Source organism: Myotis nattereri (genome assembly GCF_964212035.1).
Source record: "Myotis nattereri genome assembly, chromosome: 1".
Classification (NCBI taxonomy): domain Eukaryota; kingdom Metazoa; phylum Chordata; class Mammalia; order Chiroptera; family Vespertilionidae; genus Myotis; species Myotis nattereri.
Genome location: NC_138075.1, coordinates 27,139,724 through 27,157,973, shown reverse-complemented (window position 1 = coordinate 27,157,973; position 18,250 = coordinate 27,139,724). Strand labels below are relative to the sequence as shown.

The window sequence follows — 18,250 nt, the reverse complement described above, 5'->3', positions numbered from 1 at the left end:
TACTGAGGGAGGAAGGGAGGCCGGCTTTGCTGTTTGCAGCCTCCTGTGTCCTGTGCCGTGTTCAGCTGGACCTTTGGGTCCCACACTTTCCCTGGTGCACAGTCGGTTGGAGGCTGGGGGCTCTAGTGGCAGAGGGGCCGGGGTCACCTCAAGATAACTTAAGTTCTGGGGTGGAGCTAAGGCAGGAAGCTGTGCCCACTGCTGCCTACCATGTAACTCGGGAGGGAGGGGGAAAGCTCAGAGCATGAGCGTGGAGAAGAGGCCCAGGGATCCCTGGGTGGCAGGAGCCTGAGAGGCCAGTCCTGTCATCTGCACCAGCCTGTCACCTGGTTCTGAGCTAGTGCCACGTGGGAAATGCCATGGCAGGGATGCTTCATCGCACAAGAATGGAGCGCCCAGCGTTGCTCCGATGCTGGGGCTGCGTTCACAGGCAGGATAGACAGAATCCTTGTCATGTGGGGCTCTGAGTTGGTGCTTTCATTGTTCCTCAAAGCACACAATCAATGCATCACACAAACTGTGTTAAGAGCCGTGAAGGAAAAGTGGGGTGTGAGAGGTTATTACGGGGGACCATCCTCACCTGTGAGAGTTAGGGAAGGCCTCCCAGAGGAGATGACGTGAGCTGAGGTCTGTAGCAGGGATGGGAGAGCGGGGAGCAGGAGCAGTGTGTCCAAAGGCCTGGAGGTGGAACCAGTGTGGCTCTGGGGAAAACGCAGGCCGATGCCTGACCAGCACAAGCAAGGAGGGGACAGAGCAGGAAGTGCTGAGGCCAGAGAGGGGCCCTGCGGTCAGATTTCCACAGGACAGAAAACCACGTGAAGGTCCCCAAGGGCAGTGGGATACCTTAGGTTTTAAGCAGGGGCAACCTGAGGGGAATTGAGGCTGGGGGTTGTGTGCCCCCTCCTGCTATCCTATCAGCTCATCCCTCCTCTGTGTGCCTGCCTGGGAGGCGGCAGGCTTCCTCTGGACGTGACTCGATATATTATTGATCTTTATCTGGGAACACTAGGCTCGATCATGAAACACTCCCAGGACATTTCCTTTTGGGCTCTGGGCAAGACTTAGGTTGAACCTGTGAGTGTGGAGCTCAGGGTCTCTGAAGGGAGAGCCACAGTGCACCGTAACCTGACGAAGCCTGTGCAGTGCTGTCAGCCCTCAGCTCTTCCTCCCTGTGCTGAGCAGCCAGCACCAGGCAGGAGTTTGGGGGGGTTGGGTTGGGGTGGGGTGGGAGGGACTGGTTTTGCAGCTGGGAAGCAGTCTGTGCATTAATGGACAGGCTTGGACTCTCTTAGAATCTTTCCAGTAGGGGGCGTCTGTTTCCAGTGCTCCCTTGAAGAAATGGCACTGCCTCTGGACCTCCCTCTGCTGTTCTGGAAAAGGGTCAGCAAGTTCTCATCTTTCTGCTTCACACAAAGAGCCTGCAGATATACCTGAAACAGGGGCTGTGGTCACACCTTCCCTGTACCCTGTGATCTTGGTGTGATCACTCAGTCGACTCTAGCACCACTGCAGCCAGATGTGTGCTCATGACATTGCCATGCATTGTGGGATACCCATTCCCTCGCTCCGCACTGATGAAGAGCCTTCAGTGTGCCCAGATTCTGCTGTACGAGGGTGGATGAGAGGAGACCCGGCTCTCAAGGCCCATGCTGTGGAATTATGGGCTGTTCAAAAGAAACTTATGGATTGTATGGCCTCCTGTTAACAGGGGTTCACTGATAAAGGGGCTCATGGTTGAATAAGTTTGGGAGATGCATCATCATAAATGCCCCTTCCTGGTTATCCATTTCTATGTAACAAACTTCCACTAAACTTAATGGCTAAAATAACAATTTATTATCTCTCACAGGACTGCGGGTTGATGGGGATCAGCTGAGCGGTTCTCACTTGGGGTCTCTCACGCAGTTACTTCCTCTCATCTCTGTTAGTTGCAATCAGACAGTGACCGGGGGTAGACTCATCAGAAGTTGCTTCACTCACACGTCTCCCGGCCTGGGTTGTCTGGGGATTTCTCCCTGCACATGGTTTCACCACATGGTAGCTTGGGCTTCCTCATAGCATGGCCGTCTGAGGGTTGTTAGGCTTCTTACATGGCAGCTGGTTTCCTCCAGAGTGAGTGTTGCAAGCGGCCTGGGAGGAAGCTGTAAGGCTTCGTATGAACCTGCTTGGAAATCCCCAAACATCACTGCCACAGCCTTTTATTGGGTAGGTAAGTTAGCGAGGCCAGTCCAGATTCACGGGGAGGGACGTAGACTCCACAGCTCAATGGGAAGAGTAGCAAATAATTTGCAGCAATCTTTAATTTACTGAATCTCTTGGAGAGTCACAATGCATGAGAATGTATCCAAGGTGCCTGAGAAGTCCTGAAGAAACCTGTTTAACTCAGCATTTTTCAAGCTGGTTGTTATTGTTGTTTAAAATCAGGAACTCCTTTACTCACAGAAAATCATGTAGCTTGAGTTCTGCCAGAGAGCAGTGGGCCTAAATGAAAAAGTAATCGATTTGTGGATCAATATTACTTTCTAATAAATAAAACGATGCAAAGATGGAATCTAGAGATTGCTAGGGACTTCCTAATTTGGGGAAGTACCAAAAGAGAGGACTCGTGACCTGCATGAATGGGAAGGCTGAATGTCTCAGTGGGAAAAGCTTTGATTTGACTTCTGGCCAATCACATGCACCACTTACAGCTTTGTAACACTGGGCAAGTTACCTCTCTCTAAGCTTCCGTTTCCTTATCTACAAAATAGATGGTTTCTATTTCATAGGGTGGCTGTGAGGATTGATGAGATAGATCCTGTGGGGGAATTACCCAGCACAGGTGCCTTCCTTGGTGAGACTTTGTGGCTGCTCAGTTCCCTTCCACATCCAGGGTTTAATAACTTTGGGTTTCTGGACTTGCTAAGTGAGTCAGTGTTCTAAGGCATGGGCTCGCCCTAAATTTTCTTGCAAGAGTAACCTCTATACCCTTTCACTTTTTCCAATCTAGTTTCTCATAAGTGACCGCGACCCTCAGTGCAACCTCCACTGCTCTAGGACTCAACCCAAACCCATCTGTGCCTCCGATGGCCGGTCCTATGAGTCCATGTGTGAGTACCAGCGAGCCAAGTGCAGAGACCCAGCCCTGGGTGTGGTACATCGAGGCAGATGCAAAGGTGAGTTGTGCCCATCTCTACCCAGGTGAGGAGAGATGCTTGGGCACCACAGCTTCCTGCATGGTACACTCCTTAGCAGGGGTCGGGGGGTGGGGTGGGGGGGAGTTGGGGATCTCAGAACGAGTCTATTTATCTGGTTTGCTATCCTACCCCCCTACCCTTTCTACCAGGGAATATGAAGTGAACTGGTCTACCTGAAGAAATGAACACTTTTCTGTCTTTGAAACCCTGTCGCCAGGCTCGGGCTTAGAGGGAGGTGATGCTGTGTGGCATGGGCTATTTATTTTTATTTTAAAAATGGAGATGCTTAAAATAGCAAGACGTTATTGCTGGCTTCCGAACAGGGCTTCCAAATGGTTGGTCAAGAGATGTGGTGTTGTTTTTGGTCCGCTCACCTGTTTAAAAATATTAAAAACATTTGAGACAACATTTAAACATTAGGAGATTCAACATCAAAATCCGGATTTTGGTACTTCTCATAAAAAATTGGGAGCTCTGGGAATATTCTGTTTGTGTTCCCTCCCACAAGGCAACACGCGGCTAGAGCGCGTAGCAGCCACCTCCTGTAAAGGGAACCCGCTCTCCGATTTGTCACCGGCCTCAGCACCCACTATGGTGTCTCCAAGCTGAATGCTCCTCTAATTCCTGTCACTCTCCTACCCGCTGCAAATATTTGGATTTGTGATTCTGAGCTGCTTGGAGCCATTATAGGAGTTGTGGGAGGCTAAGCAGGCCTCTCTCGAGCCTCTGATTTCCCGAAGGAAGTGCTGGCCATTCTTGAACTAGAAAACATCTTGGAGGCCCCGTGGGCTTGCGTGTTTTTTAACAAACCCAGTGAAAAATAAGAGAGGTGGACAAGCTTTTGGGGGTACTTGGGAGAAAAAATAAGTAGAAGGTGTATAAATACAGCCCCCACTTTTCTAAGAAGAACACCGACGAGGAGGATGAGCCCGGGACTCACTGGCCCTGCCTGTCGTAGAGGAGCCGGTGCTGTGGGGGCGCCGCTGGATTGTGGTGAGGATGGACGGAGAGATCCTGCAGGGGCCTCAGGCTCCCAGGTCGGGCAGCCATCCTGAGCAGAATCCAAGGGAGGTGTGACATCTGCTCGCTCCTCTCCTATTCTAGACGCTGGCCAGAGCAAGTGTCGCCTGGAGCGGGCTCAGGCCCTGGAGCAAGCCAAGAAGCCCCAGGAGGCGGTGTTTGTCCCAGAATGCAGCGAGGATGGCTCCTTCACCCAGGTGAGGCCTTGGCCCAGTCTCTCTGGACTCTGGAACCGGGCCGAAAGGAGGTGCCAGGCACGGGAGGGCCGCCCCGAGCCTGGCTCTCTGGGAATCAGCTGAGGGCTCTTTGACACCCTCTGTGCTACCTTCTGGTGCCTACGTTCCCCCTCCTGGACCCTCCACGCCGCCCCTTGCCAGCTGGCAGTGGGCGCCAAGAAGGCGTGTGCAAGTCTGAGCCAGGAAACTGGCATTGCTTGGTCCCCGTCCTCCCTGCTGGCCCTCTCCATTTTTCTCTCCTGTCAAATGGAGGCTGATTATTTTTTCTTATCCTTGCCAGTTTCCATGGGCAACCCTGGTATTCCCTTCACTATTTATTGCTACTGCTCTCTGCTCCCCCCCCCCCCGCCTTCTCCCAAGTCCTTCAATGAAGCAGGTACCCCTTGGGGTACAAAGTGTACTGTGGTAATAGGAGTACGTGGTGTGTGTGTTTGTGTGTGTGTGTGTGTGTGAGTGTGTGTGTGAGTGTGTGTGTGAGTGTGTGAGTATGTGAGTGTGTGTGTGAGTGTGTGTATGTGTGAGTGTGTGTGAGAGAGTATGTGTGTGTATGTGAGTGTGTGTGAGTGTGTGTGTGTGTGAGTGTGTGTGAGAGTATGTGAGTGTGTGTGTGTATGTGAGTGTGTGTGTGTGTGAGTGTGTGTGAGAGTATGTGAGTGTGTGTGTGAGAGTATGTGAGTGTGTGTGTGTGTGAGTGTGTGTGTGAGAGTATGTGAGTGTGTGTGTGTGTGTGTGTATGAGTGTGTGTGTGTGTGTGTATGTGTGGCGTCTGCGTTCATCCACGTGCATGCATACGCTCATGTGTCTGCGTGCACACAGATTTTAGTTTCTTTTCAGGCAGTCCCGCCTCTCATGCTGCTCTGGCCAGAGCTTTGTGTAAGAGGAACGCTGGCCGTGTTGATGTGGCTCAGACTATTTCTGAAACAGGCAGCAGGGGACAATAGGACAGCAGGTTGCTCCTTCAGAAGTGTTTAGGCTGGAGGTGGGGCGGGAGGCGGCTGGATGAAGGCACTGTCCATGATCGTGGGGAAGGTCACAGGGCAGGGGTGCGCCAGCCGGGGCGTTGGGGATGGTCCTGGTGCCTCCACTTTCTCTGTGGAAGAGAGCGGAGTTGGGTGGAAGCAAAACCTTCAGAGGTTTCAACCTTCCCTGCAATTCTGAATCGGTGGGGCAAAGGGTGTGGGTTGGCCTTCGGGCCCATGGGTTTCAGGTCTCCTTTCGGGGCTGGGCCAGGGGAAGGCTGGTTTCAGACTGACCACCTGCTTAGGGGGAACTGTGGTGGGGTGGTGGGGAAGTGGTTGGGCCTCATATTTTTAGAAATTCCCAGCGGATTCAAATGTTTGTCCAGGACTGAGGGCCACTGCATTAAAATGGGCCTTGGCTCATTTGCTCACTGACGCCTCACCCGGGCCTGTGAGGGAGGTGCGATGATCCCATTCACAGAAGATGCAACCACAGCCGGGCGCAGAGTGGCCGAACTGGGATGCAAACTCAGCTCTCTCTAGCTCCAGAGGTCTCCACACTCTGCTGTTCTCTGAACGGGCAGTTTTAAAGTGGACTCTGAGGTGTGGACTGGCAGAAGGCAGTGTAGTGCTGTGGTTAGCGCACCGATCCTAGTGCTGTGGCTAGGGTACCAGACTGCCTGAGCATGACTCCCAGCCCCCACCCCTCAGGCAAGCCACTGAACTTCTCTGGGTCATTATTATCCTTATGGGAAAACTGGAGATTATCTCCATTATTGTACATAGTGATAATTATTATATCTATTATTATGCTACTATTATTACTATCAACAAACATTACTATAGCTTACCTCATAAGGTTGTGTTGAAGATTACATGAGTTAATGCATGTAAAGCACTTGAAGCACATAAACTGTGTATAAATATCTGTCATTGTTATCATCATCCTCCCCATCTCCACTCTGGCTCTGCTACTCACGTCTCCCCCAGATTTTATGAATGATGTCACTTAAAGAAAATAAAAACCTTGTGTCGAACCTCCCCAAGTTTGAAAATTGATTAGCCCTCTCCTCAATTTTTTATTACAGTATTTATTCTAGTGGGAAGATTGCAGGCGATCTTTGTGTATGGATTTGAGAATTCGAACAGACCTCTCTGCGCTGAGTTTGGGGCCGAGATGGGGTAAAGATCATAGGAAGGAGGCACAATCTCGTCCTCCCTCCCCCCTTTTCTCCAGGCTTGTGTAATTCTGAGTGTGTTGCTTATGAGAGCGGTTGACCCCTGCCCTCCTGGTTCTGAAGTGTTTGCTGCCGCATGACAGACAGCTGCTGGCCAGCCTTTGTTTGGGCGAGGCCGGGCCGACCAGGTGGAGGAACTTCCAGATTAGTCAGGGCGGAATTGCTAAGTGAGAGGCCCCTGAAGTTCAGCAAAGGTTGGGGAGGCAGTCAGGAACCCCTCATTTGTTTGACACGGTAAGCGCTGCCATGTGTCTGCAGGCTCAAGGCTGGTCACCCCGGTGGGCAGCCAGGCAGCCAGACAGCCGGCCGGGCCCGTTACAGTGATTGAACTGGATGTGCTTTTCCCCTTGATCAAAGACACGGCAATAACTTCACAGAACGAGGCTGCCTCTCTGAGTGAGCTTCACTCGCCCTGACGGGCTGCCAAAAGGCGAGGGACAAATTGCTTTCTCCCTCCCCCAACCTCCACCAGCACCGAGCTGGACTCTTTTGTTTTTTAAGACTGAAACCCAGAGATGAGCTATGGCTGTGCTGCTTAACTATTCTGTATAATATTGATATGCATGTATCTTGGTGTCAATAAAACATGGTAGCCCTATGAATTGTGAAGTTTAGAGGGGGAGGGAAGGGGCTTGAAAGGGACTAGGTTTGTCTGGCATCGGACACAGCTTGGGACCACATGACTGGTTTGGCTTTCATGGGGTTCATGTGGGTGCAATGATCTCTGTTCTCTTCTTTGTTTTCCCCTGCCCTCTCCCCTCCACCCCCGCTCACACAGCACAGTGGTTGGTGCACATTAGATGTTTTTAAAAACCTTGATACCTACCCAGTCCACATCCCCGACCGTGAAATCAAATCCTGGGAGGGGGACCCCAGGTGATGCCAGTGTTGGGTCAAAGGGCTTCATCACCCTTGGTTTTTTTTTAAGTTTTATTGTTGAAAATTTTTAAAAAAATATATGTTTTTATTGATCATAGAGAGAGAGGCAAGGAGAGGGGGAGAGAGATAGAAACATCGATGAGAGAGAAACATCAGTCAGCTGCCTCCTGTTGAAGCTGGGTGATGGGGATGGAGTCTGCAACCAGGGTATGTGCCCTGACCAGGAATCGAACTGGTGACCTCTTGGTGCGTGGGTCAACGATCAACCACTGAGCTACACTGGCCAGGCAGCATCACCCTTGTTCTTTTTTAAAATATATATATATTTTTATTGATTTTTTTACAGAGAGGAAGGGAGAGAAATAGTTAGAAACATCGTTGAGAGAGAAACATCGATCAGCTGCCTCCTGCACACCCCCTACTGGGGATCGAGCCCGCAACCAAGGTACATGCCCTTGACCAGAATCAAACCTAGGACCTTTCAGTCCACAGGCCGATACTCTATCCATTGAGCCAAACCGGTTAGGGCATCATCACTCTTGTTCTTGATTGCATCATTGGAACATGGAGTTAATGCTCTTTGGTGACCTGCTGAGTAAGGTCGGGGGTCTGTGGTCTTTGTCCTCTGCTGTGGCCTTATCTGGGCATCAGGAACGTGGCTCCTGACATCTGTTCTACCAACTTCTCTGCCAAGCAGTTGCCCAATGCCCGAGCTGATTCACAGAAACCAGAGCTGTGGTTGAAAGGTATCGGATCACCACCACCAGGAAGTGTGGCTGGAGTGTGTCAAGCTTGTGCATCCCTGGATAATAACGATGACGACTCTTTATCGAGTGCTACTTGGTGCTAGGCACTGAGTTTTACACCCATAAATCTTTATTAGGACCTCTTGAGGCAGTTCTTAATACCCTTATTTATAATGGAAACACGAGCATCAGAGGGGTTGAATAACTGGTTCAAAGTCACTAAGCTAGAAAGGACTGGCACTCAGCCTGCCTAGTTTCAAGGCCTGTGATCTTAACTTCTTGGTGCCACAGAAGGGTCCTTGATATAAATGTAATTTATTTCCCATTGTTGTTCTAGAAGTCCCCTCTCTGATGCTGTTGATCAACTGGTCAAGCAAACCTTTGAAAAAATCCTTTTGATTATGGAAAATTTCAAATATATAAAAAAGTAGAAATAATAGTATAATGAGTTCCATGTATCCATCACCCAGCTTCAACAATGATTGACATGTGGCTGGTTCTGTTTCATCTTACCCCATTTTTGTCTTCCACTCCAAATTAGATTGCTTCAAAGCAAATCCCAGGCAATATTTTTTCATTTAAGACAATTTGGAGCTTTGCTATGTTCTGAGCTATGTGCTGGTTATTATGGGGGATTCGAGAAATGTCATGACCTGTGCCTTCACAGATGTCACATGCAGAAAAGAGATGAAAACATATGATAAAGCAACCAGTGTACGAGGTCATACATGTACAACTGGTTATATTTCAAATGCTCAATAATTTACAAGTCAGTAGTTTAGAATCCTGAATGTACATACTTTATTGTTGAGAAAACATATACAAATTAAAATTTTTTGAACATAAAAATCACACCTGAAGCAAAACTAAAAGGCAAATGATACACATTATTAGCCTTAATGACAAAGGACTAATATTATATAAAGAACTCTCACAAACCAGAAAGAAAAAGATTCTAGTAGAAAGTGGGAAAGAGATATTAACAAACAGGTTACACAATAACAGATAGCCAATAAGGGAAAATGAATGATGTCATTTTTCTTAGTAATGAAAGAAATACAAATAAAAATAATGATGTGTCACTTTGCTTGCCAGATGGGTAAAAATTGGAAAAGGCTTGAATGAAGGGAGAAGGTGACCCCCACATTGTAGTTGGGGGAGTAAATTGGCACTGACTTTTGTGGCATAACTTTGCAGTATGGGTCAAAAGTCTTTAATTGTGCCCACATCTTAAACCTGAAATTCTACTTCTAGGAATCTATTCTAAGAAAATAATTAAAAATAAGTGCAAATATTTAGCCACAAGGATTTCCATCTAAGTTTTGCTTATAGTAGCAAAAATTTAGAAACAACCTAGATATCCATTAATTGCCCTAGCCAGTTTGACTCAGTGGATAGAGTGTCAGTCTGCCTACTGAAAGGTCAAGGGCACCTACCTTGGTTGCAGGCTCCTCCCCAGTCTGGGCCCTGGTCAGGGCTCGTGCAGGAGGCAACCAATCGATGTGTTTCTCTCACATTGATATTTCTCTCTGTCTTTTCCTCTCTCTTCCACTCTCTGTAAAAATCAATGGGAAAATATCCTCAGGTGAGGATTGAAAGAACACAAGTATTAAATATCCAATAATAGAGAATTGCTTAAACAAAACAAATTATGACATAGCCACACACTATGCAGCTAGCAAAATGGTGTGTTGCAAAGTTTTATTTTATATATGTGTATCTGTAAGTATGTTAGGGACTCAATTAATTAAAGAGAGAACTATTTTCATTTTTTTTTCTAAATAGAAAAGTTACATATACTTTGTAAAAAAAAAATTCTGACAATACAGAAACACATGAGGCAGGAAGGTAAAGCCCGTGATTTCATCTTCCTGAAATAAGGACAATGAAGTCTATAGCCCTCTAGATTTATTTTCACTGTGAGTTCTTATTATTTAGGAAAGAAATGGTATAATATCATAAATCATATATAACACTTTCTTAAACTAATTATATTGTAGACCTATTTCCAGGTTAATTACATGTAACGTTACCTCATTTTGTAAAATGGCTGCCTTGTATTTCCTTGTATGAATGTACCATGAATCCTGGAAATGTGGGGATTAAATTTTTAGAAGGTGAATATTGGGTCAAAAGGGCATTCACTTTTTAAGGCATTTGATGAATGCTACCAAACTGCCTTCCATAGTGTTGAGCAGTGGTTGTTATCAAATACATTCCCAAGCCATTTTAACTTTTTGTGTAGATGGATTGTAGCTCTAATAACCCTATAGAATATAAAACTCCATTCATAATGTTACTTCTATATGAAAAAGATGCGTTAGGTTTCCCATCTTTGCTCCATGTCCCAGGAACAGTCTTTCTTGATATACTAGTAGATCTGTCTGGTACTAACCCTTTCCCCATTTTCACTTGTTCTAATCACTGTTCCTCCACCAATGCACACATATACATACTCTTATTTTCTGAAGTCTTTTTTTTTTTTTTTTGCATATAGGGGACTGGGAAGCTGTACTTTCTTCTTCCTGATGCTATATTCTGAAGTTGGAAGCCCAAAGGAAATGTGTTGTGGCTTTTTTGGCAAAGACGGTGGGCTCCCCTTGTCAGCATCCTATAGCTCTTACTGTTGTATTTGCCAAATCCTAGGGAACTACAGCCTATTTCCCAAGTGCCTGGGCTTGAGCTATGAGCAGGCCTTGATGTTCTTTTTTAGCTCCTCCTCCTCCTCCCCCCGCCACCCCCAGCCCCACAGAATAGAACTGCGCTTCCTGAAGTCACCCCTACAAACCTGAGTTGTGTGACTAGCTTGCCCTAGAGACACCTGGGTTTACCAGCTGGGCTTCCCTCTTCCAGCTCTCCAGCAAGTACGGGAGGTCTCTGTGATTTCCTAGACTGTGAGCTTCTGCTGGCCTCAGCTGCTTAAACATAGACAGGCGGGACTGCTGAGCGTCTTCATAGGGTGACAAGGATTTGTCCTGTTTTTGATGAGCCTGGAGGTCCCAAACGAGTCCAGAGGCTCAGAACACTCCAGTACTAAGACCCTGGTTGCATCCATAAGCTGGAGTGTTCTGAGCTTCCCCAGCCCATGGCTCCCCCCAAACAAAGCCAGTCCTGTACGTTTCACTGGGCAGTACCCTGCATTAGGCTCCCTCAGCCTTCTGCGCATGTAGAATGCCAACTTTTATTTAAAAAAGCAGTCACACTGTTAAAAATCCAAGCCCATCCTTTATGTATTGATGGCACAATGGTCAATAGACCCACTGTTGGTGGGCAACTGGTTGCTTTTTTTTTCCTTTTTGTTAAGTGCTCAGTAAAAATATTGGGTTTTTTTTGTTTATGTTTTTGTTTTTTTTTAACAGTGTGAACATCCACCATGCCCAGGGCATCTTACTATTTGATTTTCATGTGTTTTTTTTCCATGGAATTGCTCTTGTTCCAAACAATTAGATATTGCATGTGATAACTTACATGAAAATGCCCTCTATTTAGTACATAATTGCTGTTTGACAAATGTTAATTTTCTTCCTCTTTAGGTTTCAGGCTGCTCAACTGTAAAATGGGGGAGCTGGCTGAGCCATACGGAGGCTGGCAAACTCTGACCCATGCAATGTATAAGGTTCCAATTACTTTACATCTTTGCAAACACTTGTAATTATCTGTTTTCTTTATTATAGCCATCCTGTTAGCTGTGAAATAGTATCTCTCTCTTTTAAAAAAAATATATTTTTATTGATTTCAGAGAGGAAAGGAAAGGGAGAGAGATACAGGAACATCAATGATGAGAATGAATCATTGATCGGCTGCCTCCTGCACACCCCCTACTGGGGATTGAGCCTGCAACCCGGGCATGTGCCCTGACCAGGAATTGAACCATAACCTTCTGGTTCATAGGTCTATGATCAACCACTGAGCCACACTGGCCAGGCTGAAATGGCATTTCATTGTGTTTTTACTTTGCATTTCCCTAATGACTATTTTTATTATTATTATTATTAGCTAAGGTATTACAAATGTGTCCTCATCCCCCCCATTAACCCCCAGCCTCCCCCCCCCGCCGCCCCCCCCCCCCCGCCCCGCACACTCATGCGCCCATCCCCCTGTTGTCCATGTCCATTGGTTTGGCTTATATACATGTATACAAGTCCTTCGGTTGATCTCTTCCCGTTACCCCCGCCCTCCCCTACTTTCCTTCTGGGGATTGATAGCCTGATCGCTGTTTCTCAGTCTTTGGATCTGTCCCTGTTCATCATCCCTAATGACTATTGATATCGAGCATCTTTTCATGTGCTTTTTGGTCATTTGTATATATTCTTTGGAGAAGTTTCTATTTAGATCTTTTGCTCATTTAAAAAATTCAGTTATTTATCTTTATTGAGTTGTAAGAGTTCTTTTTATATTCTAGATGCAAGAATCTTATCAGACACATGGTTTACAAATATTTCCCCCATTATTCAGTTAATTTTTCATTTTCTTGATAACGTCTTTTAATGCATAAAAGTTTTAATTTTAATGAAGTCCAATTTATTTACTTTTAAAAAACATTGTTTGTGCTCTTGGTGTCATATCTAAAAAAACATTCCCTAATCCAAGGGGGTAGAGATTTACTCCCGTGTTATCTTTTAAGAGTTTTATGGTTTTCACTTTTATATTTAGGTTGATCATCCATTTTGAGTTCACTTTTGTACACGGTGTGAGGCTTCGCATGTATATATCCAGCAATCCCAGTACTACTTGTTGAAACGACTGCTCCTTCCCCCCTTAAATTGTCACAGCTTCCTTGTTGGAAATCCATTCACTCTATATGTGAGGGTTTCTTTCTGAACTTCAATTCTATTCCATGCATCGACATGTCTCGCCTTATGTCAGTGCCACCCTCTCTTTATTACTACAGCTTTGTAGTAACTTCTGAATCTTCCATTTTCTTTTTAAACACTTAAAATATTTTTAATTGATTTCAGAGAGGGAGAGAGAGATAGGAACATAAATAATTAGAGAGAATTATTGATCGGTTGCTCCTACACACCCCCTACTGGGGATCAAGCCTGCAACCTGGACATGTGCCCTTGACCAGAATCGAACCTGGGACTGTTGAGTCCACAGGCTGATGCTCTATCCACTGAGCCAAACCAGCTAGGGCCATTTCCTTTTTAAATGAACAGTGGGGTGAGTGTTGTTCTGCACCCATGTGTGGGGCGAATGCCAGCTGCCATCACCAGGAGAGTGAGGAGATGGGGCCAGGAGCCTGAAGCCAGTGCTGTGGTTTTAGGCATTGTGACAGTATCCATGTCCTTGGTTTGGTATTTCCAAGGGAAGGAAAAGCTTGCAAGTAGTAAAGTCAGGATTCAAACCAAAGGGCCTGCTGCAGAGTTCTTAGTCCTAATCACTACTCTCTATACTTCTCTAAACGACATTGCATCTTTAAAAAAACATTTTTTTTTTATTGATTTCAAAGACTGGAAGGGAGAGAGAGAGATAGAAACATCAATGATGAGAGAATCATCAATCAGCTGCCTCCTGCACACCCCCTACTGGGGGTCTAGCCTGCAACCCAGGCTTGTGCCCTGACCTGGAGTCAAAGAGTGACCGCCTGGTTCATGGGTCGATGCTCAACCACTGAGCCACACCAGCCGGGTGGACATTGCATCTTTTAAAGTGACATTGGCTATAGCATAGCTAAGGGTGACTCAGGTGAGTAGGTTTGGAAATTATGTTCCATGAGGAATATTCAAAAGAGCCAGAGATGGTTTGTTTGGAGACCAAAGGGATAAATGAGCATCTTCTTCAGACATTTGTCTGTGGATGACAATAGCTTTTTACTGAATAGTCTCACAGAGCCGACTCAGGATTACTGAGTAAAATCCTATATAATAAAGAGTTAATATGATAATTAGACTGAACAGCAGAATGACCGTCCAGATGACCTTCCGGACGAAGCTGGGGCTGCGAGGGCTGAGCCCCTTGCACGAATTTCATGCATCGGGCCTCTACTATATGTATAATGACTCAGATTCTGACTCAAAATAGGGAAGAACTTTTTACAAGCAGAGCAATTCACAGATGGAAGGCCTGAACCAGAGAACTTAACTGGGAAATGGGTGAGCAGGGACTGAAGGCTGTTGAGCAGGGGTGCCGTGGGGGTGGGGAGGGAGTGCCAGTGCATTGGGAAGGAGCTTAAATTAGAGACTCCTGGGAAGTAACTCGCTCACTTTTTAGGATTTTATGAGACAATAGCTAATGTTCAACTAGGTGGGTAGGTACACAGTAGGCCCACAGCAAGCACTTACTCAGGGACCTTCCAGGCAGAACCATTAATACTTAGGGCCATTCATTGCCACAACACTCTGTGTGCATGTAACACACCAGGAGGTGACCCTGCAGGTCAGTCAACTAAACTATTTTGCAAAATTAAAGGGGTCAGATTTTTTTGCCAGGTCAAAGTAGAGAAAGGTAATGGGAACACAGGAGGGAGTTATGAAGGCAGAAAAGTTAAATTAAAAGTGAAATCAGACATGGGAAGAGGAAGAGCTCCCACTCCCGCAGGCCCAGGACTGGCCAGACCCTCACAGTTCAGATCTAAGCAAAGCTCCTACACAGGAGGGACTCTTAATGGGCATTTTAAAACATAAAAACATATTTGCCCTTCCCCCCGGTGCCACCAAATGGAAATAAAAGTGAATGAACCAGATACCACATTTGCTGTTTACAAAATTGGCTATTCTAAACACCAAACGAAGGTCAGGAGTCAAGAAAATAAAACTTTTTGAGTCCCTGAAGCCCTAACACCGAGGTTCTAAATATATTTTAGATGTGTGTTGGGGGGGACAGTGTTCATTCATACTTTTTTTGGGGAAAAGGTCTTCATCATATACTTGAAAACGTGGTATTAACATGGACAAATCGAGTACTAATTTGTAAATTTGTACCTTACTCCTAGGCAGCAAAAGTTCAATTTAGAGAGGGTCGTAGAATCGTATAACTTTTGGGTTAAAGGGGACTTCAGAGGTTCCTGGTTCATCTTCTCTTTCCTCTCCCTGTCCTGCCCCAATCCAGGGCTCAGGTTCCACTGACAATTTCTCAAGAAGCAGTCATCTAACTTTTACTTGATTGCCACCAGAGACAGGAAGTTCATCACCACCAATGACAACATACATAATGTATTTTGGGACAATTTAGTTGGAAAGTCCTTCTCTACAATGACTTGAGAGCTGTCTTCCTATAATTTCCAACAAATGACCTCAGTTCTAGCTGTGGGACTTATAGAATCCACGGTACTCCTACTTTCCACAGAAAGATTTGAAAACAGACACCATTATGTCCTCTGAAATTCTATCTTTTAGCCAACAAATATTTCTTTTTGTCCTGGCATAAATCCTTAGTTCTATCACTCATTCCCATGTCATAGGGACTTATTTAGGTCTCTCTTTCCTTCTGGTCTCTTTTTTTCTGAATTCAATATAGAGTGTCCTTCCCCGAACTGGACACAAGATTTTGGATGTGGTCATAATCAGCCTGGGGGAGAATAGACTGCCTCATTCTAAAACACACCACTTCTAACGAATATGGTGTTGGCAGCCACATTACACCATCATCTCATAAAAAACACAATCGACAAAGAATCCCTTATTTAGGAGGATTTGAAATTGAAGGGTTATCTTCCTTCCTGCATCTCCTCCATTAAATTCTGGAGGATGAGGTAAATACTGTAAAAGGAAAACCCCTCATTCCTTCGCACACTGCCCTCTCTAGACCTGGCATAGAGCAGGGGACAGTGTCTACAGCCCACAGAACAGCTGTGCTTTGAAGCTTCGGCCTCCAGCTCTCCCTGCACAAAGGAAGGGGAAAGGGTGGAATCAGGGTATGCTGAGAGCAGACTCTAGACCTGACACTACTTCAGATGCTTTATGCAGTGTGGGCAAAAGCAGGTTTACAGTTGTGAGCAGCACAATGGCTTATTCTTGTGTTATTTATTAATTATCATATTCCATACGAACAACTCTAAACCTACTTTTGCCCCACCCTGTATATCTTGTCTCATTTTGTCTTCTCAATGACCTTCAAGGTGGGTGCCATTAGCCTTATTTCATAGATAGGCTCAGAGAGGTTATATGACTGTATCAAAGTCACACAGCTTGTAGGCGAGATCGGTTCTTTGGGCTCCAAAGCTATGTTTTCTTTCTGCATCTTGTTGCTTCTGAGCCAAACCTGACTGAAGATGAGGAGGTCATTGCTGGACCACCTTTTTCAAACTGAGGAAAAAAGTATGCTCGTGCTCGGCAGACCAAAAGGGTCCCCCATCCCTTCCTCTGCCCCACCCCTTCTCACCGCTCCAGACTCTCCTCCACATGTGAAATCATCCAGAAAACGCAATGCTGCAATCACCAGATCCGTGAATGAAAAGACCATATACCATCAAAACACCCGGAATAGAAGAACTTCGGAAAGAAGGATGGTCACAAGGCCCTTGTTCGCACATTCCCACCTAGAAAATTTTGTGCTTGTTTCTTGAGTATTTCATGATCATTGCCAGAAAGGGTGGCATGAGAAGTTTCCTTTAAAACAGCGATTCTTTTTTTTTTAAAATATATTTTATTGATTTTTTACAGAGAGGAAGGGAGAGGGATAGAGAGTTAGGAACATCGATGAGAGAGAAACATCGACCAGCGGCCTCCTGCAAACCCCCCACTGGGGATGTGCCTGCAACCAAGGTACATGCCCTTGACTGGAATTGAACCCAGGACCCTTCAGTCCACAGGCCGACGCTCTATCCACTGAGCCAAACCAGTCAGGGTAAAACAGCGAATCTTGAAGGGTGGTCTCCAGGCCAGCAGCCATGGCATTACCTGGGAACTTGTTAGAATGTAGATTCCCCAGCCGACCCCAGACCTATTGAACCCAGACACTCTGTGGGCAGGGCCCAGCCATCTGTTTTCATAAGTTCTCCAGGTAATAAGCAATGCTCTCCTGCAGCTACTGATGGAGAAAGGTGTTCTGGGGGTACAAGTAGCAACCTCAGCTGGCCTGGAGACTGGCCAGGGCCAAGACACCCCTGGAACACAGTTTCTCAGAGGTTCTGTAGGGAATGCTGACAAAACGAAAACGGGGCTGCCCAGAAGCAAAGTGCTCAGTGGGACCAACCCAGCAAGATCCTTAACTTTCACTGTGCATTCGCGTAATCCGCAGAATCTGCTAATTGATTTGGAGCAACTGGCAGATTAAAAATAAAAAGGCAGCCTCATACTCTCACCACCTAAAGAGACAAATATCTGCTTGCCTTCTGCTTTCAGTTTAACTCGTCCCTCTGGGAAATGTTCAGGTACATGATAGTGGACATTTCATCCCAAGTTCGGTAGTTGCTACCAAGGATGTTGAACTGAGCCTGTCTCTCTGCATATGGTTCACATTTTCTGTTTTACAAAAGAGGCACAAAGAAACAGAGCGGGGGAACAAAACCACCAGGCGAGGAGGCACTGTGCCTCGGAGGGGACCCCAGTAGTCAGTGAAGGTCTGGGGCAGTTCAAGATGGATTTCCTCACAGATATAGAGCTTGGGAAAGCCTTACGAAAACGGGGGTGGGGGCTTGCTGGAGGGAAATTATTTCAAGAGAGCCTGCTCCCCGGACTGTAAAAAAGTAGGGCTGGGAGAAGCAAAGAAATACAGCAACGCCCTGCACTTCATTATATTGCCTTTTTGAAAATAAATTTATAAAGCAAATTTCAGAGAACACTAGTACCATGAAAAGTGCCCCCCCCCACAAAATTAAGGGGGGCCCACAGTGAAGTAAGGTTAGGCACTGCTGCAAACCATCTCGTCCTCTGAGAGCTAAGTCTTGGATCGATATAAGGCTCTGAGACGTTCTGCAGTCGAGACCTCTTTTCATTTCAGTTGACCCAATATTTCCAAAGTTATTTGGCTAGAGAAGCTCCACATCCTCAACAATTCCTAGCCACACCCCACAGGACACCGGCTGCATTCATCACTTACCCAAGTGGCCAAGCG

General features: G+C 46.2%; 1 protein-coding gene across 1 annotated transcript in view; it reads left to right on the top strand.

Annotated features, from left to right (window-relative positions):
• SMOC1 (SPARC related modular calcium binding 1) overlaps window positions 1-18,250 on the top strand; it is a 137,860-nt gene that overhangs the window by 59,888 nt on the left and 59,722 nt on the right. Inside the window, exons 2-3 of the mRNA XM_081087628.1 lie at window positions 2,990-3,155; window positions 4,281-4,393. Of these exons, the coding sequence (XP_080943754.1) occupies window positions 2,990-3,155; window positions 4,281-4,393 (279 nt within the window). The remainder of the gene's footprint in view (window positions 1-2,989; window positions 3,156-4,280; window positions 4,394-18,250) is intronic.